Genomic DNA, 26,619 nt, shown 5'->3' with positions numbered 1-26,619 from the left:
AAGGTCTGTCTTACTTAGAGGCAACATAAGTAGCCTTAATGACGGCAAATTAGGTTGAGTAGGCCTAATTTTAAGTCAGAATGAAATGTGCCTTGTTAAAAGTAGTGTATATATGGTATCTTTTAGCATGGACAGGGAAATTTTTGAGGTAAAAAATATGTTTAAATATAATAATAACACAGAGAAACGTGCGTCATTTGTTGTAAGTACTGTGCAAATTTTTGTTATTATTGTATACTACAAAAAACTTGCTTCGTTAAGATCTAATATAGCAAACTATTAGCACATATGTTCAAAAAAAAAATTTCGACTTTTCAACCGATTTTTTATAGATGTTAACAAGCTTTATTTTGTCATATTATACTATTAAGACAACTAAATATTAAAAAGTTTTTTCTTATAAATAAAAATAAGAACTATCTTATACTTAGAATAAAAAAACTAACTTCTTGGAAAATTAATTTATATTTTATAGAGGGCTGAAATCATTGACAGCTGAAAAAATTTAATTAAACTTTACACTATTTATCTTAAGATTGAAAAAACTAGTAAAGTTTGAAATTTATGATTTTTTGTTACTTACTTGATTTATACCGCTTTGTGAATCCTTAGGACTTAGATTATACAAATCACCAAAGTATTTGTTAATTTTGCTGTCCATTTTCTTTGAAAAATCATCATCTGGTGATATCATAGCCGGGTTTGAACTTACATCAACTGTGATAAAAACAACTTTAGCTATATCAGTTTTACTGTTTTTTGGAATGAAAAACTTAGGCTACTTAAGTACTTAAATTTAGTTATCTACTGGATCCCTATTGTTATAGACCCGGTAGATACTTAATTTTCTTAACTCGTTTCAGCTCCTTCAGTTATTATTATACTGCTTAACAAATTCTATATCAGTGGTCTTCACCAAGTGCTTTAAAGTAAAAAATTATTAAGGTAGTTTTGAAACTAACACTAGATGTTATAGATTTTTTTTAATTACACTAGATTTTAAGAAAAATCTGAAACTTAAACTAGACATTCTGAAGTTTATGATCAAGAGCAAAAGCGTATTTACGGGAGTTTTGAAATTTAAAGGATCCAGATCCTTAATATAAGTAAAATCTGGATTTTGATCCGACAGGTTACTAGTTTTAAAAAAGTTTCCGATAAGACCAGATCCGAATCCTAAAATAAGATCTGGATACGGTGATAACTTTTAAGTAAAAGTTCTAGTTATTTTTTTTAGTTGTTAAAAACACTACTTTAAAGAAAAAAGCAAGCCTGAGTGACTAAATCTAGCCTGGGACACATATGACTAGTCCGAGTTTACGAAAAAACTGACTAAATACAGTAGTAAGAGTCAATAGCTGAAAAATATAACTATCAATCAAGCTTGATTGCCCTAAAAAATTATAAAAATATCAAAATAATTTAATGTCTTGAAAGGATAAAAATAAAACATTAAGAAATTTTTTTTTTCTAAGTCATAAAACTAGCCTCAGATTTAAGGAAAATATATAACTAGTCAGAGTTTTGCAAAAAAAAACTTCATTAAAGCCGGAGTTTTTGAAAACTGAGAGTTGCCACTCTTTATGACAAAAAAGTTTGAGTTACATCAAAATAGCGGAGTCAACTTAAGCTTATGAAAAAATAGAAGATATATGTTGCAAAAATAGAAAAAAGTTTCTGTTATCAAGCTCAAATAACTATTTACCTAAATAAAACAACAAGACAATTATTAGAAAACAAATTAAAGCCTAGTAAATACTCAAGATTTAACGAAACTTATCCAACTAGCAGAGCTTTAAAAATAAATCGAAATAGCCAGACTTGGTCAGAGTTTTTTAAAAACACAATCTAGCTTGAGTTATTATGAGTATATAAGTGTGTGTCAACCATGAAACTTTCAAAACAGCATGAGTTACCCTAGATTGGTTCCAAACAGACTGTTTATCATTTAAATTATCAGTAAATCACTAATGTTACCATATTTCTTGATACAAAAACAATGCAGCATATGAAAAACACTTAATTTGTTAAGTATAAGATTATATACTAAAATAAAAAAACAAAATCTATCTGAAACTATCTTTTGCTGGTTTTTATTAGTATACCAGATCATCAGTCGGTTTTTAACAAAATACACATGACAAACTTAGAGGGTTATATAAATCAACGATGTATACAACGATCGGGGCTGCTGCATTTTGAGTCACAAAAACTAGTTTTAAAGCATTGGGGTGAATCACTTTTGTTACAACTTGATTTTAATTTGTAGAATTTTAAGCCAAGGATTAAGTTGTTTTTTAAAACTTTTAAAGCTTAATTTCAGCCCTCAAATAATCAATTTAAATGTTTATTGAAATAAAGCTAGCCACAAGGCGATTACTTTAATTAAATATAGAAAGCATCACTATATATTTTTTTTAATATATGATAGAACTTAAGTAGAAATATATAAACTAATTTAAGTCTTATCAACTCAGCTGAAGTAAGTTTTAACAAAATACAGCCTTGAGTTTCTCAAAATTTAAACCATAGCTAACCTGAATGTGAGTCAACCCTTAATAATATAATTATTGTTTTGTAAATCAGTTTTTAAATATTCAAAAATCTTACCTGACGATAAGTTTTCAGGATAACCAATAATGTTAGAAAGATCCTTTGACTTAATAGGTGCAACACCTAATGGTGAAATCATGTCTGAAAATTAACGTTGTACCAATTTGTATACACATAAACTTTATTACAAATTTTTAGCAATAAAAATTGAAAACAATGGTTTAGTATTTTTTTTAACTTATAACTTTATTGTACTATTTAAGAATAATTTTAGTTACAAGGTTTCAAAAAGTTATGTTGTGGAAAATAATCCAAAGTAAAAAATATTGAGTTTTTCTTGTTGTCTTTATTCCCTATACTTATTGTTCTGATTTATTTCAGATCGGTGATGAAAATTCATAAAGGTCTATATAAAAAAATTAAAACATATACAATTAAACTTTTGTTCAAAATTTTATTAGGTTAAGGTTTTTATAACATAGAAATTTTTTTTTTTCAAAAACAAATATTTTTTGAACACTTATGTACAGTACGGTCACCTTCCTTTTTGAGTTCGCACTTCGAACGAAACAAAAAAGTTTGAACAAAATGGTATCACAAACTCAAGAAATACTTTTTTTTAAATGGCTTATTTCAATATGTTTAAAACTAAATATGTTATTAATATATATAAAATGAGGCTAATGTAAATCACACGGACTGTTTTTTTAGTATAAACTATAGAAAAGATTTTATACAATTTAATTTGTCTTAAACATGAGATTTTAGATGTTAACTGCACTGTTTTTTGTTAACATCAACTTTTTTTAGGCTTTATAACATTTTTACCTGTATTTAAGATTTTTTTTTTGTTTTGTAATTTTCTAAGTTGATTTAACTATTTCAAACTTACACTTTAATACAACATATCGGATAAAAAATGCTAATTCAACGTGAAGTGTTAACTCAAGAGGAAGGTGAATTACCCTAGATTAATACAAGTGTTATGACTGTACTATAATTATTTCAACACCTGCACTATTTCAAACAAAATTATTAGATTACATTTTTTAGAAACTTATTGATATTGAATTACACTATTTTTACTGCCTTTATAATTTAAATCCAAGCTTTAACTTTATATCTACATATCATATCATTTTCAAACTTTTACTCATCATATTTTCCAATTAAAACTTTAATTTAAGTAATCTTTTCAATTTTTAAAATTACCATTAGTTGTCTAAGTATTAATATGTGCATTTTAAAATTTAGAAAATAATTTTAAAAAACCTTACATATTATCGTTTAGAAGAAAATAATTCTTTACAATTGTTCTATGATACTAAATATATTTTTGGAGTTAAAAAGTAACTTTACTTAGTTCGGTAAAAAATTTATGCGAAATATGTCTCTACAAACATCATAACTACAAAACTTTTTTTGTATAAAAAAAACTTTTTAAATTATTTTGAATAAACTTAGAAAAAAAATTTAACATAATAAAAATATAACATATTAAGTTTAGAAATATTTTATACCTGTAAGAGGATGAGGAATCTCTCTTGGTTAAAGTGAACTGCCTAAATCTTGAAAATCGATCTTTTTGTTCATTGGTAAATGTTGATTCAATGGATTCAATCGTGGATTCCTATAATCAGACGACACAGTTGGTAGTGCCGGCTCGCCAATATACCTGTGTGGTAAACTAGGCTGAAATCGTAGAGGAGGGCCGATGGGAGGTTGATTGGGGTTCGTTATTATTTGTTTTGGATTAGACGGTCTTACTGTCATTAAAGCTTCATTTGGTTTTGAATTGCATTTAGATGCATCTGCTAACTGCTGAGATGGATTGTGCTGTATCGTCTTTTTAGGCACTTTAATTTCAGGTTTAAACGAAGCATTGATTGGTTGAATATTACCTGGTTGCAGACGCTTAGGTGTAGGGGTAACTTTAGGAGATGGAGCTGTTATTGTTGGAGCGGTTGCTGGTCTTACTGGTTTTAGGTAAACATTGCAAACTTTTTGAATATAACTTTTTACCTCTTCACTTAATAACTCTTTAACTCGCCTAAAAAAATTAACCACTGTTAACAAAGTACAGTTGAATTTATTTTAGTACTACGTATTTTGTTACAAATAAGTATACCTTGCAGTTCAGTGGCCTTTTAAGTAGGCCAAATTTACAATACTATAAGGCAGTGCTTCTGAAATGGGGTTCCGCGGAACCCTAGGGTTCCGCGACGCCTCTCAGGGGTTCCGCGAAGCCTTTCGAAATTTAAAAAAGAAATTTGAAAGAAAAAAAACATAAATCATAAAATTTCAAAAAAAATGGAGCACATAAAATGGAAAACATATATAATTATAGCATTCATTGATCTGCTTAGTGTGTATCTAGCAGTAGGACTTTTAATGGGTATTCATTATTAATAGCAGTCCTGGTTGCCCAAATTTTTTGAATTTCTATTTTTAGTGAAGTCATGAAAATGCTTGTATTATCACTTAAGCAAACAAGGTAGGAGCAATCATAACAAATTCTAGATGTTTACACAATAAAACTATATAAAACATCTTTATTAGAAACTTATTTCTGGTATATTATATTGTTTCAAATACTCTAAATATGTTTAAAAAGATGTCTATTAGCTTGATTTAAAATTTAGTATGTATAAAAGCTTATTTTTTACTTAAAAAATGCTACTATAATTTTCAAAAAATCTGGCTAGGTCTATAAAATTTTTAACAGAAATTGAATTTTAAATAGTTTTTTAAACTTACATGATAAAAAATGATACTCTAATTTTTAAAAGTTGTGGCCAGGTATTTAAAATTTTAACAGAAATTGAGTTTGAAATAATTTTTAAGATTTACATGATAAAAATGTTTAAATGTCTGTGTGTTAGCAAAGTTTTAAAGTTTGTTATTTAAGTAATTGCTTTTTCTGTTTAATTATTATAACTCAATGATATTTTTTTTGATATTCATTTATATTGTATATATATATATTTATATCTGTTGAAGTTATGAAAAGTGTCGAAAATTATTTCATCAGCAAGGGTTTAGAGTGGAATAAATGTGTCGGTATTTGTACTGACGGTGCAGCGTCTATGACTGGGTCCAAAAATGATGTAGTGAGGAAAATGAATGATAAAGCAGTTGAAGCTAAATAAATACATTGTTTTTTACATAGAGAAAATTTGGCAACAAATCATCTTCCTTCTTGTTTACAAAAAGTTCTCTCAGCGTCGATTAAAACTGTTTATTTTATAAAGAAAAGGACACAAAGGCCAGATGTCTCAAAGACCTATGTGAAAGTTAGATGCTGACCATCTGCGACTTCTTTATCACAACGAAGTTCGCTGGCTGTCGAAGGAGCGGACACTGGTTTGTCTCGTTGAATTAAAGAAGCAGGTTTTCACCTTTCTTAAAGATGAAGGCTCAGAATTAGTGAAGTTCTTTGAAGATGATGTTTTTTTGGCCAGGCTAGCTTATCTCACCGATATTTTCGAAGAATTGAACGCTTTGAACTTAAGCATGCAAGGGAAGCAAAATTCTATTTTTTTTATGACAGACAAGATTGAGGCGTTAAAAAATAGAATTAATTTTTGGAAGAAAAAGGTTAGCAATGGTAATTTTGCGATGTTTCATCGGTTTGATGAGGCCCATGAAAAATGCATAGAATTTAACTTCTCTGACGAAATATACAACAATCTTGATCTTTTGTCTTTAAAGTTTCAACATTATTTTCCTGAAGATGTTCGCATCGGAAATTTATGGATTTTAAATATGTGTGATATTGCTTCAGAAGAAGTGTATCTTCCTACAGATACAGAAAACGAATTGCTGCAACTATCTGAAGAAAGAAATTTAAAATTGAGTTTCAAAGGGAAGGAGCTTTTAGATTTTTGGATATGTGCAATTTCAGAGTACCCCTTCTTAGCAAAGCGTGCAGTAAAATTTCTTTTATCATTCATCTTTGCAAGTCCGGCTTTTCGCATGTAACAAACATTAAAACGAAGCAAAGGAACTGTATGCAGTCTCCAACCTTATCTGCCTGTCTCCATCTCAGTCTATCTAAAATCCAGCCGCGCATTGACATGCTTGCTGCAAAAAGACAAGTTCAAGTTTCGCACTAAATGTTTTTTATTTATTTTTCGTTAGGCATCTTACCCGTTTATTACGGTAATCTGTGAACTTGAATAGGCTCATGTTCATTTAGTTATTTATTGTAGCTCTCATTTTGTTTTTATTATGCAAGGAAATATTTTTATGACGTTGCGATTAATCATGTTTGTTTTCGTTTATTTATTATACAATCATAAAATACCTATTGCCTCTGGCGCACTTTGAGTTTGAATCGGCTTAATACTATTACAATTGGTATGATTTCTAACAATGATATAGTATTTTGCTAAAAAACTCGTTTTTCACTGAAATTCTTTTGTTTTTGCAGGAAATATTATATTTTACATTTTATGTAAAATTAAATTAGGGGTTCCGCGGAAAAGTTAAACTTTGGAAAAGGGTTCCGCCACTAGAAAAAGGTTCAGAAGCACTGCTATAAGGTGTTACATTTTCTTAGTATTTATTTAAATATCTTGAACTTTTGTCTTAAAGCAACTCATTAACTTTTTTTCATTAACTATCTAATAGTTTTTTTATCATTCTTTTTACTTCTTTCACATAAAGATTCAACCTCAATACAACTATAACTTGAATGTTTAGCCTTTTAATTGTTGCTCTCAAGACTTTTAACTTCATTTTTCAATCTTATGTATTTTTATCTCAGGAGCATTAACATTATTACTATCTATAAAACTAAGTATTGAGCAAAAAATATTGATTAAATATTAAAATTTAACTTACGAGTTTGAAGCCAAGGACGTATGCAAGACTTTTAAAATTGTATCAATTTCAGACGGCACATCAGCATCTGGTATGGAACCTGATTTAGAATGTGCATAATATTTAAAAAAAATATTTTTACTACGTAAGTTTTTACATATGTATTGCATCAATTTTTTAACAAGTAATAATCAGAATACATACATCATTTAAAATTTCATTATATCTACAATTAATATAGGTTCTGAAACTTTAAAAGATTATTTTTTTAATTAAGTTTTGATAAACAATGTTTAATAAAACTTCAGTTTAAACAACAGTAAACATGTTATCATTGCTGTTTTTACAGTACTTACTGTTTTACCAAAAGTCAAAGATTGTGTTAAATCTCTGTTCTCTTAAAGTTTCTAGTTGTTAGGTAAGTACGTTTTAGATTAAGCAAATGGGTTATTTTGATTGATAAATACCAATAATTTATATTGTGTGTTTTATTTAATTTTTTTAATGTATGTTGTATATACTGTGTACTAACTCGTATTATCTGCTACCGAATGCTTAACCATTATGTACTTACAATAAGTTGACTTGCATTTTATTGTTAAACAGTATTTAAGTCATAGCAAACAATAAGTTAAGAATGGATGAACAAGCTATATTTTTACTATGTGTAAAATACTATTAGCTTAATCTTGAATCATACGTAGAGCGCAAGTCGTAAACCGACACACGACAATTTATATTACAAACTCACACCAAAAATAATACTAACATTAACATTCACAGTTGCCACAGATCAAGTTAAAAAAATTCCTGACTTTTCCTGGCTTTTTACTAGAATTTTCCTGACTCTCTAATAAACTCTTAATTTAACTTATTCTAAAATACATAATCTAACACTTAAAAATATATAAAGCTTTCAATCTTATTTTTATACAGGTTAAAACAACAGTTTTTCTGCTGAGTCCAATTTTAGTTCTATTACATCACTTGAACCATTTGTGTATGATTGATGTATTTGCAATAAACAACTCTATCAGCAAATTATAATCAGACTTAGCATTAATAAGTTGTAAAACAACCTAAAAGGTAAAAATTTATAATAATATTAAATATTCATTAAAAACATGTATTACTTATATTAACTGTTCACTTAGTTTAATAAAATACTACCTTAAGCATTCAATATACAAAAACAAATAAAAAAATACGTAAAATAGTAAACTATATAAAATATTCAATTTATCATTTAGTATAAGTTTTGTAACAAATAGATCTACTCTTATATATCTAAAAAACTAAAGTTATTCTACAAAAAGTTACAAACGAGGAAACATAATTTATTTGTCAAATTTAAACAACTTTGAAAAAATTATAGAGGCAAGTATACACATTAACTTGTTACATAATTAACTAAATTTAGTTCTCAATTATAAAGAACTTAGTTATTTACTTAAATAAAAAACACTTTGATTCTAAAATTCTGCAAGATAAACTTATGTGTATATATCACAGTTTCACTATGGAAGTGTCCTTGCCACAGATCATCAATATTAAAAGCATACAAAAGCTGCTTGTTTAAGTAGGGTAGTTGTTCAATATGTTAATAAATGAAAATTTACAGTTTTATAAAAGAAATTTAACTTTTTTTACCAGATGAAGGCATTGGAAACCAATTAATTTTTAAAATTTCTAAGAAAATTTTGCAATTTTAGCCTGACTTTAAAAGATTTATATTTAATTCTTAACCATTTGAAGGTTTTAAAAAATAAGGAATTTAGTAAATTTGAAATGATAATATCTGACGTTTTTTCAAATTTTGTCAAACTTCCTGACTTTTTTTCAAAAACACCAATTTTTTCCTGACTTTTGTCATTTTTTTTGCTCATCCTGACTTTCTTGACCTTGTGGCAGCCCTGAACATTAAAAGCATTTAAATAGAATGAAACTGTTTAACGTTCTTCACTTAATTATTGTTGTGGTTTTTTATAACATTTATATTTTATCAATTCCTGAGTATGCCAAATTGCTTGCTTAATAAAAAAAGAGATAATAAAATTTCTTATTGTTAGTTACAAATTGAAAAAATTAATTAATTTACTCACTTACAAATAACTTTATCTTAATATGTTAAATGCAAATAAAAACCAACTTGTTTAATTTTAATTAAGTTATAATAAATAGTTTAAAGAAAGTAAAAAAAAAATTAACTATAAACAGTTCAACATGATTCTTAAAACTTCGAAATATACTACTTAAGAATATTATATACTATGGTACTTTGCAGCATTAACTTATTTACTCTTTTATTTTTTTGGTATTTCAGCTCTATTACTGATTATTCAAGAACTCTAGGAAATTAATAAATGAAAAATTACTTACTAAAAGAATTTGTCATTTCAGGAAGGCGGTCTTTTAAAAAGTACACACAAGCATCTACAAATTCTGCACCATTTTCTTCGACTTTCTTGCTTATCCACAAATCAAGAGCAAGAAATTGTTTATTAAATGCCAACACAGCAAGTTTTATTACCATACCAAGGGGACGTTCATCCAAAAGACTCAGAAGTGCCTAGAAATATTAAGCATTTAATCTAGTTTTTAGTTATTTATTTAGTCGTTAATAAAAAAAAATAAAACTTACATTTGTTTCCTGGGCAAGTGCGAGAACATCGTATTTATTCTGACATAGAGTAAACCACTCAGCCATACACCTTGTTACCAGCTTTTTAGCATGACCCTCTCTATCAGGTGTAGTCTATCAAAATTATAAAATAAACTAGTTTTTTTCTTCTTTTTTTTTATTTGCAATTTTAACTCGAAATACTAACACACCTATACTTTTTATAATTAAGGGGGTAAAAGATTTTAAGTCTTATTTTTTATCAAAAACTAAGCTATCAGTTTATTTTCGCTAATATAATATTCTTTAAGTAACTTGTGATTGAAGTTTAAGAAATTCATATGTTCCTTATTGTAGGTTTAAACTAAAAAGGTTAGAAAAACTATTTCACTAAAAATCTGTTTATTACATTTCTTGAGCAATCGTTCTTAACTTTCTCAGTTAATTTTTTGAACAAATTTATTTTCCTTTTTTTTTTAACAATCGACTTTTTATCATTTTTTGGTAACAAAGATAATTATTTTCAAGTTCGTTTGCTATTAATTATTGTTTAATTATATAGTTATATAGGTTTTGTGATTATTTAAAGTTAATGTAGAAAATTTAAGATATCTAGGTTATATTTAACAGGGTTCGTGCGCGAATTTTTTTTCATTTAGCCTGACTGAGACCAATTTAGCCTGACATTTTTTCAAAGTAAGGAAAATCCTCTTTAGAAGTCGTTTTAGGTATTGGGGGTACTTGATTAGTACTATTTTAGTCTCTGACTTCAACCAGCTTTATCTTTAAAAAATATTTCAAGCTTTTAAAATCTGCAGAAAGCAACTCATAGCTTAGTTACAACTCAATAAAATAAGACTTAATTGTGAAAAAGGTGATTGACCTCCCTTATGCCCTTAACATAACAAATTCAGTGATAAGTTTTAAAATAAGTGTTATATCTAATCTATTACTAGTGTAAAAATTTAATATATATTACTTAACGTAATTGTTCAATTTAATTAAGCACTAAGTAAAAACATTATAACCAGTAGATTTATAATAAAACAGGGTTGCCACTCGTTTTTTCAAAATTTTTTCCAGGTTTTCCAAATTTCTTCTATGTTTTTGAAAGTACACATTTTTGGGTCTATTTTTAGTTTAAAGTTAAGTTTAGGGTAAGAAACTGTGTTAAATATTAAAAAAACATTGAAAAGATACTGTAAAGCTTCTTTAAATATGTTTTTTAATAATAAAAAAATTTGATGATGAAAAATTTTATTTATTTATATGATATAATTTTTGTGTCAAATCGAAATTTTACTAGTGAACGTTGAACTACTAGTGAACTACTATAGTGAACTACTAGTGATTTTTGTTCAAAATTCCAGAATTTTTCGAAATCTCCCAAATTACATGTTTTTCCAGGCTTCCAGGTAAAGTTGCAACCCTGATAAAACGACGTGTCGTGTTTTATTAGAATTTAAAATTAAACGCTTACACGATTAAAAAAATAAGTAAAATATGTTTATTATAGTATTTTGACTAATACTTAAAATTAATACATAATTATAAATCCTAAACTTTAAGTAAATACAGTGATTGTTGATGTCGTATCAGATTTAAATAGAATAAAAAATCTTTAACATTTTGTTTTGTGAAGAAAAACTAATTGTATCTAAAATTTGTACTCCCACAAAACTTATTACTTATATCTTAAAGCCAAGTTTTAGTATTGTAAATATCTCTAATAAATTTAAGCAAACAGTAAAACATATGAATAAACTGCTAAGAGATTTAATCTAAAAAGTATTTGGTATAAAGCCTCTAAATTAGAAATTAAAACAGTTCAACCAACTAAGCTCTGAAAAACATAGCTGGTGTCAACAAATTCAAACAAACAGCTAAGTTGTTGAACTAAACTGCAATGTTTAAACTATATTTCTTTCATGATTTTTCATAATTATGACATATATAATCTACTCAAAACAAAACAATGAAGATTTTTAATTTTTTTTAAATGATTCTACAAAAGGTTTTCAGCATTTATTTTTACAAATACTGACTGTTTTTTTCTTTGATAACTAATTTTTTATTTGGAAATAAATTCACGTATCAATTTGGTCTTAAAAGGGTTTCTCAATTTTTTTTTTAATTTTCAAGCATTTGAACTGAGAAAAACTGAGAGCCTCAAATTTTTAAATAAAATAACTGATTTAGCCTAACGTTTTTCAACTTTTTTCAAAAAAACTGATTTAGCCTGACTTAGCCTGATTTAGCCTGACGCGCACGAACCCTGATTTAAGTTATTATATATTTTAATATTACAAAATACTTCATCTCAAAGTTTTATTGAACTTTATTATTACATAAAATATAATTACTAGTTTGTACTTTAAACTTTCGTTTAAGAGCAAATATTAACTTTAGTAAAAAAATGCTGGACTCCCCCCTATGCTCTAAACCAGCGATTCTTAACCTGGGGTAAATTCCCCTGTTTTATGGGTAAACTTTCTTTATAACAAGTTATATTAATAAATGTTTATTAGATGTCTTTTTAATTCATAAGTTAGTTTTTAACTGTAATTTTTAGATTTAAATAACTTATGAAATTTTACGATTTTTTATATTTAATAAGCTTTAAGTTCAAAAAGTACTGTTTTTCTTCTTTAAAATTAAACACATTATAGAATACTGTGGGTAAATTTGGTAATTACCATTTAAAAAAGGGGTAAATTTGGTAATAACTTTAGTGTCTTTATGTCTTAGGTTTTACATACTTAACATTTTGTTTTATATGTTATTTTCTACAATAGTAATAAATTCAATTTTAATTATTTTCCATTTTTAAGTTTAGGCTTTGATGTAAAAAACAAAAAAAAATAAGACTTCTTTTTTTTAAGATTGTTTGCTTTGTTTTTTAAGTCTGTTTTGTTTATTCTTTAAACTTATCTATAAAATTCTACTTGATGTTGTAATTTGTTTCAAATTATTAAAGTTCTTAACTTAAGAATCTTCAAGGAGACAAATTATTTTTTTGTCTTACAGATTATTATAAAGAAAACAGTATTTCACTCTTATATCAAATTATAAGAGGTCATCAATTGTTTAATAGATTTGAATAAATAAACGGAAGGTAACATCAGCTAAAAGTAAGTAAAATAAAACCAAACAAAACAATATGTAGTTTTTATATACTTTTTGTTTTGTTGGTTTTTTACTTATTTTTAGCTAGTAATACCTTACATTTATTTGTTCAAATCTATTCAAAATTAACTGTACGAATTTGTAAATTAAAAAAATTATTCAAAATATTTTGTTTATAGTATTATGTTATGTAGAAAAACTTATTAAGTTTATTTAATTGGTTAATTTCAATTTTTACAAATTTTAAATAAACCATACTACAAAAGTTAGATAATAAAGACTAAATGTGTTTTAATTATTTTTAAGAGAAATTCAAAAAAAGACTTTGAGGTCTTAAAAAATTATTATTAAGAGTAAGTAGTAATACCAATATTTTTATTACCTTAGAGTTCCATACTGCAGTACAAATTTTTGCTGCTTTGTTAGCTTCCGATATGCACGCTTGTAATAATTTTAAAACGCAATCCGATTTCAATGTGGGCCAGGATTCAGTTGACTGTAATTCATGTTTTTATTTATAAAAAAACTTTGTAGTAAGTATATATTTTTGTAAATAACGATGCCAAAATAAGTAAACATTATTCTTCTTTAAATTTACACTAATACTTGAATACCAAAAACAATGAAAAGTTAAATTAAAATATTTTAATAACCTGGAGAAGAGCCATTACAAATATATCCGGACACTTTTTCATAGGCAAACTGAATTTTTCAGCTACTTCTGAGCGAAGTTGGTCCTTTTCAGAAAGTTCCAACAGGCACTTAACTAAGTTCAAGTTTGTCCTGAAAAATTTAAAAATATTTTGTATTAAGTTATGAAAAAAAATTTATTTATTCTTTAAACATTCAAACTTTTGGTTGTATTTTGATTTTTCAATTGAAGCTTTTAGGTACCTAAAGGGGTAGCAGGTAAAATATGCACAAAAGGTCAAATATGCATAAAGGGACACTTTTGCACGGAAGTACTTTCGCACGAAGACACTTTTGCACGAAGAGTAAAAACAAATATATAATGATAAGAAAAGAAAGCAAAAAAAAAAAAAATTATTAGTATTACAAAAAAAGTTACCGTCCGAAGTTAAGGGTTAGGGGTAACAGTGATAGTAAAAATAAAAAACTAAAATAAATAAATGATTATAATTATTTTAAAAAAATTTCAATCCGTGCAAAATTGACGCCGTGCAAAAATTTCTTCGTGAAAAAGTGACCCTTAGTGCATATTTGACACCTACCCACCTTTAGGATACCCCTTAAACTCATATTATTTAAACATTAATTATAAATTCTATCAAATTACAAATGATTTACTAGTTACTGATTTCACCGCAGAACAGGTTTTTAAATAAAAAAGCTTATTCAGATAGAACATAAATTGAACCATAAGAAAAATTAACCATTTCTCCAAGTCTTACTCACTACCTTAAATCAGACAAGTTCTAAACAGACACAAAAAATTAACTTATGTTTAGGATGAATATTTTACTAGTCTAGAATTAATAACATAAGTTCCAAACTAATAAATAAATTTGTTTTAATACTTACGTTTTTAATCAAAAGTTTAGGACCAATCAAAATAAATTTGACAGCTTAAATAAGTTTCTATAGAATAGTCAAATATTTTGTTGTTTAGTTTATACTGGTGATATATTGGATTCGGCCTTTTTTGCTGATATCTGGACCCAAATAATTGGGAAAAGCATTGTGTTTTAAATATAATAAATCACATAAAATTTATTACAAAAAATCCACTGTAAATTACACATGTTATAAGAAATGTAATTAAACCTATCTCAGGGTTGCCTAAGGTTTTTCAGAAATTTCATCCAGTTTTTGAATGTAGAGTTTTCTTTTGACGTTAAATTTAAGGTAAAAAAACTGTCTTAAGTAGTAAAAAAATATTAAAATATACTGCAATGCTACTTTATAATCAAATACATTATCAAGTATTTTATAAATAAAAGAAAATAATTGATACAAATAAATTTACTGTATATGATAGATTTTTTGAACCAAATAAAAATTTCATTATTTTTTCATGTAAAAAATGTTTTAAATTTCAGCTTTTTCCAAGTTTTTTAGTAATTTTTGTTCAAAATTCCAGGTTATTTTTGTTTTAATTGTCAAATTACAGGTTTTTCCAGGATTCTAAGTTTTTTGGCAACCCTGCCATCCTGTCATGTATAGCTCGGTTAATTACAGCCCGCGAACTAAATAAAATTACAAGCCAAAATCTAGATCACAACGTTCTTTTTAGCTAATTACAACTCACGTAGAAAAGCCAACTGCAAGCTTTTTTATAACATAAGTATATAAGTTAACCCTTTTTTACTTGTGAAAAACTGTGAAATCTTTTTTTTATGTATACATAACTCAACAGTTTATAAATTATTTTTAATTACCAAGTTATGATACTCGAAAATAACATAGTTCGAAAGAGACTTTTTTCATAAAAATTCTCATAATAGGCTGCTTATTCCCTTTTACGTGATTTACAAACTTTTTTGTAAAATTACTTAGTTTTAAATAAAAACTTTAAGGTAAAATTTCAACTAGTATCGTGGAACACTTTGTCCTTATTGGACAATTAAAAGAAAATATTTATAGTTGTTTTGATTTTTTCTTTGTATGACACATTAACTTTTTTTTTGTAATTTTAATGGAATATCTTATTTTTAAATCAGTTAAGCTTGGTATAATATATTATATATTCTATAACGAACTAGATTAATTTGAAAATAAATAAAGCAGATATACTAACTAGTTTTATTTAAACATTAGCTAGAACATAAAAATACGTAATGAACAAACATCAAAGGTATATAGAGTGTTTAAACACTAAATTTATATTTTGAGTTGAAATAATCCGTTGAATTAAGCATATTATGACAAAAATTTTAACATTGTTATTTTAGTTGAAATGCATTTGTGAAACTTAAAAAATTAGTTACAATACATACCACAACTTTATATCTCTTTGCTCATCTTCACTGGTCAGTGTTTTACCAAGAGGAGCCACGTCAACAACTCTTTCGATCTTTTCAATGAAGTAATTGCACTCGTCAGTTTCAATACATAGTTTTATGACAGAAAACTATAAAGGTAGAAAAAATAGTTTAATTAAAAGAAAAAAATTATATATACGTTTAATGTAAAAATTGACTATTAATCACAAATAGTGAAAATTTAAAACTATGCTTCAACTACTTGTTCAAAGAGTAAATAAAAGTTTAACAATTTTTTTTTATGTAACTTGCTAGTAGGGCTACTGAACTTATACTTGAAATGGATCAAGTAAGGACCTTTATCTTAAAAATATTAATCATAACGTTGTGTTTAACAATTAAATAAAGCTTACCATAAAGAGCTATTTGTATTTTAATACCTAATTAAAATAATGGCAAAAACCGTTAAAATTGGGCAATATTTTAATTTAAACATAACAAAATTGGTAAGCAAAGTACATTAAGGGTTTTTGTTGTAAGCACAGTAATCTGAAACTGAAAAAAAATACTTTTTTTTAAAGGATAATTGGTTATTCATTAGTAACTTTTCTAACAGCTATATTTTCAAGCATTAGAGTTATAAAAAAATTGCTCAAAATTGTCTAGATAGTGTCAACATTAATTAGTTCATTCTTTATTACCAAATAAATTTAAGTTTTTAAAACTTCAAATGCAAACAAAATACTGAAATCTCATTCTCAAAAATTTTAAATCGGCTATATAGTATACTTTAAGGTCATTCTGAGTCATAAAAAAAGCATATTCGCTCGGGGGACCTGCTAATGTTGAGAAAACAGGTACTGCCTTAGAATCACCTGCAACTCTAGCAGTTGCAGCGCGTTGGCTAGTACCTTTTTCTTCGAACCTCCAGCAATAACACCTCTCACTCATTTTACTTATCTTTTTAGTGCCCTACCTTATAACACTGAATTTGGCACCGAAATTTCAATATATATTAATAACCTAATAATTTACTGTCTTACTCTACTTTGAAAGGCCAATATTTTGTGGCCAGAATATCTTAAATTTTTAACTTTAAACCCTTTTTAACTTACAATCAACTTTAGGAAATAATACATATTAACTTAATAGCTAATTTGTTTTTTTATTAAAAATTGATAAAAACTATAAACTCACTAAGTTGCTATTTTCTATAATAATTAATTTGTTTATCTATTGGCCACTTAAAATATTTAAAAACTATAGAATTGCTTGTGAGTTTAAACGTTTAATACAACAATGAAAGAAAAAACTTTAAGTAATAAAGAATTAGACTTATAAGACAATTCCAAGTTATTTGTGAAAAATGGTGACAGTTTAACTAACTTTAAATAAAGCAGCAGACTCTAAAAAACTTGCAGAAACTCTATCTCACCAACCACCGTTTATGTTTTCAAAAACTTAGCTTGTTTACTGTGACATTAACCAATTTATAAACTTAAAAGGTGGCAGAATTAACCATTTTACTTTCTAAGGAAAACAAGTCTAACATTACAAGCTTTTTTCATGTTATTTTTTATTTTAACTATTTAATACTTTTTTTGATTAATTTTAATATGTTTGGGTAAGTTGGGTTAGGGAATAAGGTTAAAATAATAAATAATAAAAGTAAACTTTCACAAAAAAAAATTGACTCCGCAAATATGCAAATCATACTGACCTTTAAGTATACTTTCCGTTTAAATCTTTTAAGTTGTAATATTATATTATAAAAAATATTTCTGCTTATTTTAACATTAACAAATTAGAGTAACAGTTGAATAATTTCAAATTAATACAGCTTATCTTATTTGTTCAGCTTTCAGCTTTCCTTATAGTACAACATTTCGCTCGTCAGAGCTATTCAGTTATAGATATATACTAAAAAATATGATCTTAATCAACAAAATGGAAGATATAAAAAATTTAAAACAAGACAGTAAAGACTTTTTTCATAAGAATTAAAAGCGATTTGTTTTAAATATTAGATTCAATTTCAATTAACGGTATTTTGCTTCAGTTTGTTTTACTTTATAAGATAATAATTTTAGTCTTCTGTTTGGTTTTTGTTTAAAAATATCTACATTCATTTGTTTTAAAGAATTTTTCAGAAAAAAGTTATGACTGAAGAGCCCCACTAGGCGAAACATTGCATTATAAACCAAATACATAAAAAATCGAAAATTGTCTTCTTGTATCTACATAAGTTGACAACTATGATTGTTCAAACTAGGATTTTAAGCTTATATTAAAGTTTTAAGATACAATATTAAATATATATATATATATATAGAACTCATACTTGAAAAAAATAATATTTCCAAGGTTTTAATAAAAACTCTGAAAAATTTTCTCCACTGCATTTCTTTTGCAAAATTGTCACAGCATCACATAGGACTTCTACTCCACTAAAATTAGAAATTCGCTGAAAACTACACCCGAGTTGGTCCTTCAACTCGCTCAGTACATCATTGAATTTCAACTGAGGACTCTTAAAGATGTTTTAGTTTAAGTTTCGTTCAAATAATTCTTAACGTTTTAATTCCTATTACGACAACTACGAAACTGATGTTATACATTAGATTAAGTGTATTTAATATTTTCCAACAAAAACATTGGTGAAAGTCTGCAGAGCAGAAGCCTGGATTTTCGTTTGCCGTGAGACAAGCTCAAGTTTAACAAAGGGTGGATCATACCAATTCGATCATCAGATCACAAGCCTTCGGTAGACTGAGACCGGTTAAGTCCTTATTAGGACTCATCAGTCAGTCACAACCAAAAAACTTGCAGTCGTCAATCTACAAACGGTTTATCATGCTATATATAATATTTTCCACAGTAAATCCGAAAAACTTAAAAACAATGGTTGTAGTAGAATTTGTTTTTTTCTTACTTTTTCAAAAACAACTTCTAGAAAAACTTTAACATTCCATTTTGAAAAGTTATCCTCTTGAACGTGTTTTCCTTTTTTTGCTTGGTCTTTCTTTACTGGTTTATTATCATCAATAGCATCACCCAACATCTTTATATTTTAAAGGATTTTAAAATAAATTTACAACTTAAATAAGCTAACATCAAAAAAAGCTTACAATAAAAATTATTTTACTTACTGTTAAAAAAAAAATTTAAGAAACTATGTTTTAGTACTTAGGATATAAGCATAATGATAAACTTACAGCTTGGGTTAAGATAATTCTACATTCTTTGCATTAACAGATCTTGAGTAAATTTTAAGTGCATATTATTACTTCAAATCTTAAATTTAAAAGATCTTATTATCATTTATACCATGGTTTCCCAAAGTGGACAATATTGAATCCTTAGGAGAAAAGGTTGTTTCCCCTATGGTCTTTAATATTTAGTCAGGGGCAAAAAAGTAAATTGGTAATTAACTAGTTGAGGGATTTTTTTTAACTTCTACCAAGTGGGAGATTGGGAATTGAGTTTAGGATACTAACATTTATATAATTTATTTTAAGCTAAACTAGAAGGTTCTTTTTTATTTAAACTTGATTGTCTTCGGGTATATTAAATCTAACTATAAAGCAGTACAATCAATTGTTTACAATAAAAAAAACCGCAGTTACTTTTATTTTAAATAACACATTGACTAAGTTAGGAAAATAAAAAAAATATCTAAAATATAGCATTACTAACTTTATAGCTAGGAATACTAATTAATTTTAACAACTGAGTTTCAGCCATCATTGAAATACACTTGCAAACTTCAGTTTCCTTCAGGTTTTTTAGGTTGTATTGCTCAAAAAGTAGTTTTAGCTCTGGTTTCCTGCACATTTACATCAACTTAGATTAGTTCATGAATACCAGTATTTAAAACATAGATTCTAACTATATAGCTTAACTAGAAATATATAAAATACAAATTTATTATTAGAATTTACTAGTATCAGGTTACATAACAATCATTTTGTTTTTAAATTGTAATAACTTCATAATATGAGGTTGTTTTGTGGAAATTAATAGTTATTGAGTTTTTTAGTACTTAAATTTATTTTTCTTTATTTAGCTAATTTTAAACAAAGTTTAAAACTAAAACTAATTTATCTTTAGTATTTCAGCAATAATTTTATGAGACTAAAAAACTGTCTTATTAAAAATTTTCATTTATAAATTTATTACATTAATAAACAACCAAAATTTTTACTGAAAGAAAAACAGAAAAATATTAGAGCTTTTTTTTTAGTATAAGTAAATAAAAAAAGTTTCAAAAAGTTTTTTTTATCTTCCTCATAATAATAAAAAAACTAATTTGACAATTCTTTATAGAATGATATAGTTGGATAACACTAATTTATATATAAAAGTTAGTAATTACCGCAAAACTTGTATAATTTTCGGTAGACAATATGACTTAAAATTTACTTGTTACATGAAAGATATCCATGATCAAACAAAACATCAGCAAATGATATATCAGGTAAGGTTGGCATAGTAGCATCACTCAACAACTTGTCTCTGTTCAAATCATCATAACTACAAAGTGGGTGGATTGAAATGTGAGTCTTATCTTTTTCATCTTTATCTGTTTCAGAAAATATTTTTTCAGTTAAATATATTATTTAGTTAACTAGTTTCGTATGGTAAAATTAAATTGTTTGCTTTTTTAATTACCATAAAATTGTTTTTCAGAGTACACAAATATTATCTACAATATTATAAATATGTACACAGTTTACTTTTCCATAAAACAAATATAATAAATAGTAGTGATTATTTTACGAAGCAAATGTTTATACTTTACCACCTACTATTAAAAGCTAAAATATCAATAGATGAGCAAACCTTTATAATACAAAGAAAAAAATCTGCTCATCTTTTCTTCAGTTATTACCGAATTTTGCATAATTTCAGATAACAAAAGATGCAAACCATCTGCATGCAAGTCTGACAGTTTACTTTCCTGTGATAATTTCAACATATTTTTGCTAGTCACTTAAAATGTTTGTTACACTTCAAAAGTACTGCCACTGTTCACAACAAAAACATTTAGTCTGGTTTGCTAAAAATTATTTAGATCACCAAGTGATTTTAATTAAATTTAGTAAATTTTTGCAACTTTGACACTATTTACTTATATATGTGGTAAAAGCAGATTTAAGTCATGTATTAGTTCAAATTGAAATTTCATATATTAATAAAAATATTATATTACAAAATTTACTGTTACTCAGTTTCACCGTTAGGTGGATTTTCAAACTGTGACTCTACAAAAAAATAAAAAGTTAATGACAAACGGTTTATTTTATACTATTTTTTATTCAGAATAACAGTTTGAAAATCCGTTAAGCGGTGAAATTGAGTAACTATAAGATTTGTAATAAATGATTTAATTTTGCCATTTTTTTTTTTGATTTTTAGACTATAATACAAGTAGAAGCATAAAAATGACAAATATTAGACCTTTTTAACAAAGCAGTCAGAAACTTAACTGCGTACAAATTGAAAAGCTTGAAACGAAGGTTAACTTGAATATTTAACTACAGCCAGTGTCAGACGAGTATATTTATTCTTATTTATGAAACTTACGTTTAGATTATATTTAAAACTTTAAAACTGGGTCCCTAAACTACGGCCTGCTTTATTTGACTGTTCTAAAATTATAGTAATAAAAAAACTAAGTTAGCAACAATTTTATTTAGGGCAATCCATCTTGTAGGTTTATATAAAAAAAGTATCAACTACTTTTTTTATACCCTGGTTGTTTAAAAAAATGAATTAAATTAGTTAATAATATTCAGTTACTGAATAAGATGTACCGAAAAGTATTTGATAATAAAATTTGAGACTTACTCAAAAGAAGCTGTTGACCCTTACTAAAAAAACCAACTAAATAATACAATTTAAATAACTAAGAGAAACTAAAAGCCATTTGAAATCTCAACCAATTAGATTTAAGAAAAACTTAGTTGTCTTTAATTAGTCGTATATCCCTTTTCTAAGATTTAAAAATTCTTTAAACAATATGTTTCTTTTTACAAAAACTAAAAAATTAAACTTTTTCTTTTAAATAAATAATCAACAATAACTGATGAATAGTTGTATTATTTATCTAATTTAACTTTCTTACATTAAATTTTATTATAAGTTTAATTGAGCTAACACTTATGGATCTTTTAGAACTTATCCTATTTGGTTCTTAGTAGTCCAATTTTTAATGGTAATCTTATTATTATTCTGTAATTTGCTGAAAAGGTACTATTATTTTTTTAATTATAATTCACTGCATTTTTTTTTATTTGTACTGTACATTTTGTTTTAATTTAATATTAATAAATAGTTAGCTTTAAAGCTTTAAATTATATTAGTAACTAAAGACTATATTTTAAATTAGATAGGATGTCAATTGATAGTTTTATAACAAAAACCAACATCATCTTTTTTCTCCGAGTTCTTTTCTTTCTTTCTTTCATGTTCAATAATAAAGGCAGAAACAAAATCAGGTAACTTCTTCAAAATGAATTCCTTTGCTATAGTTTAATATTACAGTTTATTGTGTATTTTCTAAGGTTTTATTTTTAAGACGTTTACGCCGCATAGTTTAGTTACATTAATTTACTTAGAAAATAAATGCTTCTAGTTTAAGGAAAAGCACTGAAAATATTGTATATACAACTAAATTTTCTCAAAATATTTAACTGTTATAGAAACTAAACAGTACTTATTTTATTATTTAATTTATGTAACTAAACTTTCATGTATTTTAGTGTTTACAAAAGTATAACTAACATGCTAAATAACACAGTTTTAGACCAATACTCGTCTTGTAAAATAAATTTATATTTTATAAAGCTAACAAACCTTGATCTCTAATTTTCTGCTTTTGACTCTTTTTTAATGCTATAGCAACCAAGAGCTCAAAAGACTTAGATAGAGAAAGTATCTTTGAAATACTTTCAACGAGATCTTTTGTTGGAAAAACCTGCTCATTTAACGGATGATCGATTGCAGTACAAACAGTTGTACAAAAATTAGCTTTTGCTGTCAAATCTTTAAGTCCTTGTTTTAGTAGGCTGATTTGCTGCATTTAAATAAAAAAATTCTAGACAAGTGTTCTTTTTTTTTCTTTATAAAATTAACAAAGAATTTGATAACCTTTTAATAGTTAACAAATTTATTCAAGAATTTATAAGAAGTATGTTCTAGAAGTTTTAGGTTTGGTGCTGCCACTCTTAAAAAATTATTTAGAAAATAGAATTCAAAAATTTATCAAACTACTTGAAGTTTATAATACTTTTTTGGTTGTTATTATGTACCTGCGTATAGTTACACTTTTGCCTATCACTAGGAGAGAAGTCAACTTGAGAGAAAAGGTACCTTATTAGATGCCTTTCACAATCATTTCCGTATTTGTCCAAAAGCTAAAAAATATAACTGAGCATTAAGAAAAGCTTTTATTTTGTAACTTGTATTGCAATTGAAATTTAACAAAGATTTATTACCCAATAAAAAACATATGTATAAACGTTATTATATTGTTAAAAATTATATTTCGATTAATTAAAATTATTATTACGACTAACAATAATTGAAGCATTCCATATGTAACATAAAATTTTTAAGTTAGTTGTTAATTCTATTTGAAAATATTGATTCTGACAAGCCTATAGATCAGTTAACTACGACCTGCCAAACATAAATATCTGGCCAGCAATTTTTTTGACTTTAAGTGACTTGTGAAAAACTAATAATTTATCAAGCTTTATTATAATAAATATTTACAAAGTATTATTTTACTTAGATTTTTAATAAACATAACTCAATAAGTTTTTAGTTTTTCTTGTCCAAATTGCTGTAGGACAAAACTAATTTTTTCTAACAACCTGGCCCACGAATGACTTTTTCTAGACAATCTGGTTAATTACTTATGAAAAGCTGGTAACCCCTAAACTAGCAATTAATTATAACAAAAAAGTACTTTTTGATAATGGTGGTTTGAAGTTAAAGAGATAGATTGTTAAGTCAACATCATTATTTGTAAAAAAATAATTTGAATGGTCTTAAAACATCATATATTAATTTTAAGAAATTCACTAAAACATAATCTATCAGACAAGAGAACAAAAACTTTTGTATTAATAAAAAGCAAATTACTGTATTACTAGTCGAAAAAAAATAGAAATTAGAATTTTTTTAAATTTTCTTTGTTGTTAATCCTCAAGTATTTCACATGTACTAGGTTTTTAAAGATAAGTAAATAGAAAATAAATTATTTTAACTGAATGTTGTGATGTTGCACAGATAGAAATTAAATATTATATGGTTGATACAACAACACAAAAGATTTTTTATAAGATATCTAATATGTAATATATCTTATACATTTAATAATTTTTATTACTACTTAAAACACCGAATTATTTATTTTGTTAACAAATTGTTTGCAAAAAAGGTTAACTATAATAAGTGCTAATAAAAAAATCAGCTTTCTTGTCTCTTTAAAAACAAATTAAAATTTTTATTTAGTTTAAATAGTCTTTAACAATTATCTAAAAACAAAAAACATTTACTTGAATACATTTCTAATATTAGCTATTTAATAATTATTACTAAAAAACTAACATTGTTTAAATCTTTTTTATTTTTTTTATTTGATAATACTAGAATATTTGACTGTGATAAAGAGCTTGACAGCGAATCCACATTCATATCTGAGAAAATGAACAAATTTATCATCTTATAAGCATAAACAGAACATATTTAACAACTTTTAAACAAAAACAACGTAGATAAAGCTAACTATTTTTAAATAATAAATAATAACATTTAACTTTAATTCCGTAGATTCATTTAAAATAATAAAACAACTCAAAATAAGTTAATACAAATTCTAAAACATTTATTTACAGATCGTATAATTCACTACATTTATAATTTTAAAACAAGTTAAAAATACATATAGAACATTGATCAGTATCAATTAACTGTCAATTAAAAAAAAAAAATTTATGCTTCAGTATTTACCTAATTAGTAGCAGAATTTGGCTTTGTACTTGAATATTATAGATAGCAAGAAATCTGTTTACAAAAATTAAAATTTTCTTAAATTTTAAGTTTAATTTGTGAAGTTTTATCTGACATAATTTCAAAACAATATCAAGTTGTTAAATACAAGGCTCCCACTCAAATAAAAAATAATAATAATGGATCGAAAAATACTGTGTAAACATTTTATAATTATATTTTATCTCATAGAAGGCTCTACTTTTATATCTGAATTTAAATATTATATTTATTAACAATCAGACATGCACAGAAAATTTATTCAAGTTATCAACTATGCACAGGTTTTTAAGAGTTATAAGCAACTAATCATCTTTTTTCTATATATATTCACATACTTTTAATTGCACTAACATTATAATTAGTAGCATTATTATTGTAATTTTTTTCATAGATTTGAAATTTTCTCTTAACAAGTTTTTGTGAACAATTTATAAAGTTTATAGTATGTACAATACAGAATCAATGATAAGTATTTGCTATGGACAGTGTTAAGCTTAATGCAGGAGCAGTATGCTAGTAGATCAATAAAAATTCTTAGTTCTAATAAAAATTATTTTTTATGATAATGAGACTTTTGTGAAACTCTGTACTATCTAAGGGGTTTCAGACCAAAGCATTTCAATTTTATTTAATTCACAAAAACTACTCAAATATTCAATTCTTTTTGACAAAATATAATTTTATGCAACTTTTTTCTCCTGTATCAAGTGTAAGTTCAAACCTCCTGAAAAATTGGACGCAATACCTAGTCAAGTTTCAAATTTTGGTTTAACAGGCCAGATGCTTGTGGGCAGTAGTTTTACCTTATGCCAGCCTAACTTCACTTGAATTTAGTTAACATTAACAGTCAGTCATTTTCCTTTTGTACCTTGTCCAACCCTTAACTATATTTTTTTTATTACGAAGTTGTAAACTATCTTCTTAAATATATTTTTGTTAAAAATCTTTTTTTTTTGCTTTAAAAAATATAACATTAATAATACAACAAGTATTAGTGTACTAAATTAAACAAAAATTTATAATTTTTATTGTGAATATACAATATTAGTATATAAACACACATGTTTCTGTTATTTTTTGTTTTTGTAAAAAAATTTAGACTGTTATTTTACATGGTTTTATTAAACCGATCTTATTAAATGTAGATCACAATGTTTAAAGCTGTCTAGTCTCTACTATAAAAAAGGTCAGACTGTCTTCAAGCAATTCATTTGAAGTATATAAAAATAAGATACAGTAGAGCACTATGCAAACCAAGTAAGTCTAGAGAATTCCAGTGTATTCTATAATTTTTATAATTTTATCCATAGTTTTCCATTTTAGTTGGAATCCTAATTAGAGCAACAAATTTAGAATGCTAGATTGTGCTAATTGAGTTATTTTCATTGAATCAAGTGGAAAGATTAGAATTAACTTTAATTTATAACAAAAAACACAACTTGACAAGCAAACAAAATATATGCCAAATTGTGTTTTTTTAAAAACAGAACT

At 25.8% G+C, this 26,619-nt stretch overlaps 1 protein-coding gene across 1 annotated transcript in view; it reads right to left on the bottom strand.

Moving 5' to 3' along the window:
• The window catches only part of LOC145832309 (CCR4-NOT transcription complex subunit 1-like), a 59,816-nt gene extending 34,674 nt beyond the window's left edge, over window positions 1-25,142 (bottom strand). The window contains exons 1-19 of the mRNA XM_082939627.1: window positions 25,087-25,142; window positions 24,685-24,773; window positions 23,379-23,483; window positions 22,924-23,143; window positions 22,495-22,592; window positions 20,908-21,025; window positions 20,488-20,647; window positions 19,762-19,891; window positions 18,998-19,126; window positions 18,407-18,595; window positions 16,081-16,214; window positions 13,777-13,906; window positions 13,506-13,619; window positions 10,019-10,132; window positions 9,757-9,946; window positions 7,399-7,477; window positions 4,113-4,603; window positions 2,611-2,694; window positions 584-717 (exon numbers count right to left, since the gene is read on the bottom strand). Coding sequence (XP_082795753.1) covers window positions 584-717; window positions 2,611-2,694; window positions 4,113-4,603; window positions 7,399-7,477; window positions 9,757-9,946; window positions 10,019-10,132; window positions 13,506-13,619; window positions 13,777-13,906; window positions 16,081-16,214; window positions 18,407-18,595; window positions 18,998-19,126; window positions 19,762-19,891; window positions 20,488-20,647; window positions 20,908-21,025; window positions 22,495-22,592; window positions 22,924-23,143; window positions 23,379-23,483; window positions 24,685-24,771 — 2,706 coding nt within the window. The 5' untranslated portion in view covers window positions 24,772-24,773; window positions 25,087-25,142. The remainder of the gene's footprint in view (window positions 1-583; window positions 718-2,610; window positions 2,695-4,112; window positions 4,604-7,398; window positions 7,478-9,756; window positions 9,947-10,018; window positions 10,133-13,505; window positions 13,620-13,776; window positions 13,907-16,080; window positions 16,215-18,406; window positions 18,596-18,997; window positions 19,127-19,761; window positions 19,892-20,487; window positions 20,648-20,907; window positions 21,026-22,494; window positions 22,593-22,923; window positions 23,144-23,378; window positions 23,484-24,684; window positions 24,774-25,086) is intronic.
• Between the last annotated feature and the right edge of the window lie 1,477 nt (window positions 25,143-26,619).

The sequence above is a fragment of the Thalia democratica genome, chromosome 3, assembly GCF_965202585.1.
Source record: "Thalia democratica chromosome 3, ktThaDemo2.hap1.1, whole genome shotgun sequence".
Classification (NCBI taxonomy): domain Eukaryota; kingdom Metazoa; phylum Chordata; class Thaliacea; order Salpida; family Salpidae; genus Thalia; species Thalia democratica.
This window is presented reverse-complemented; position numbering and strand designations above follow the sequence as displayed.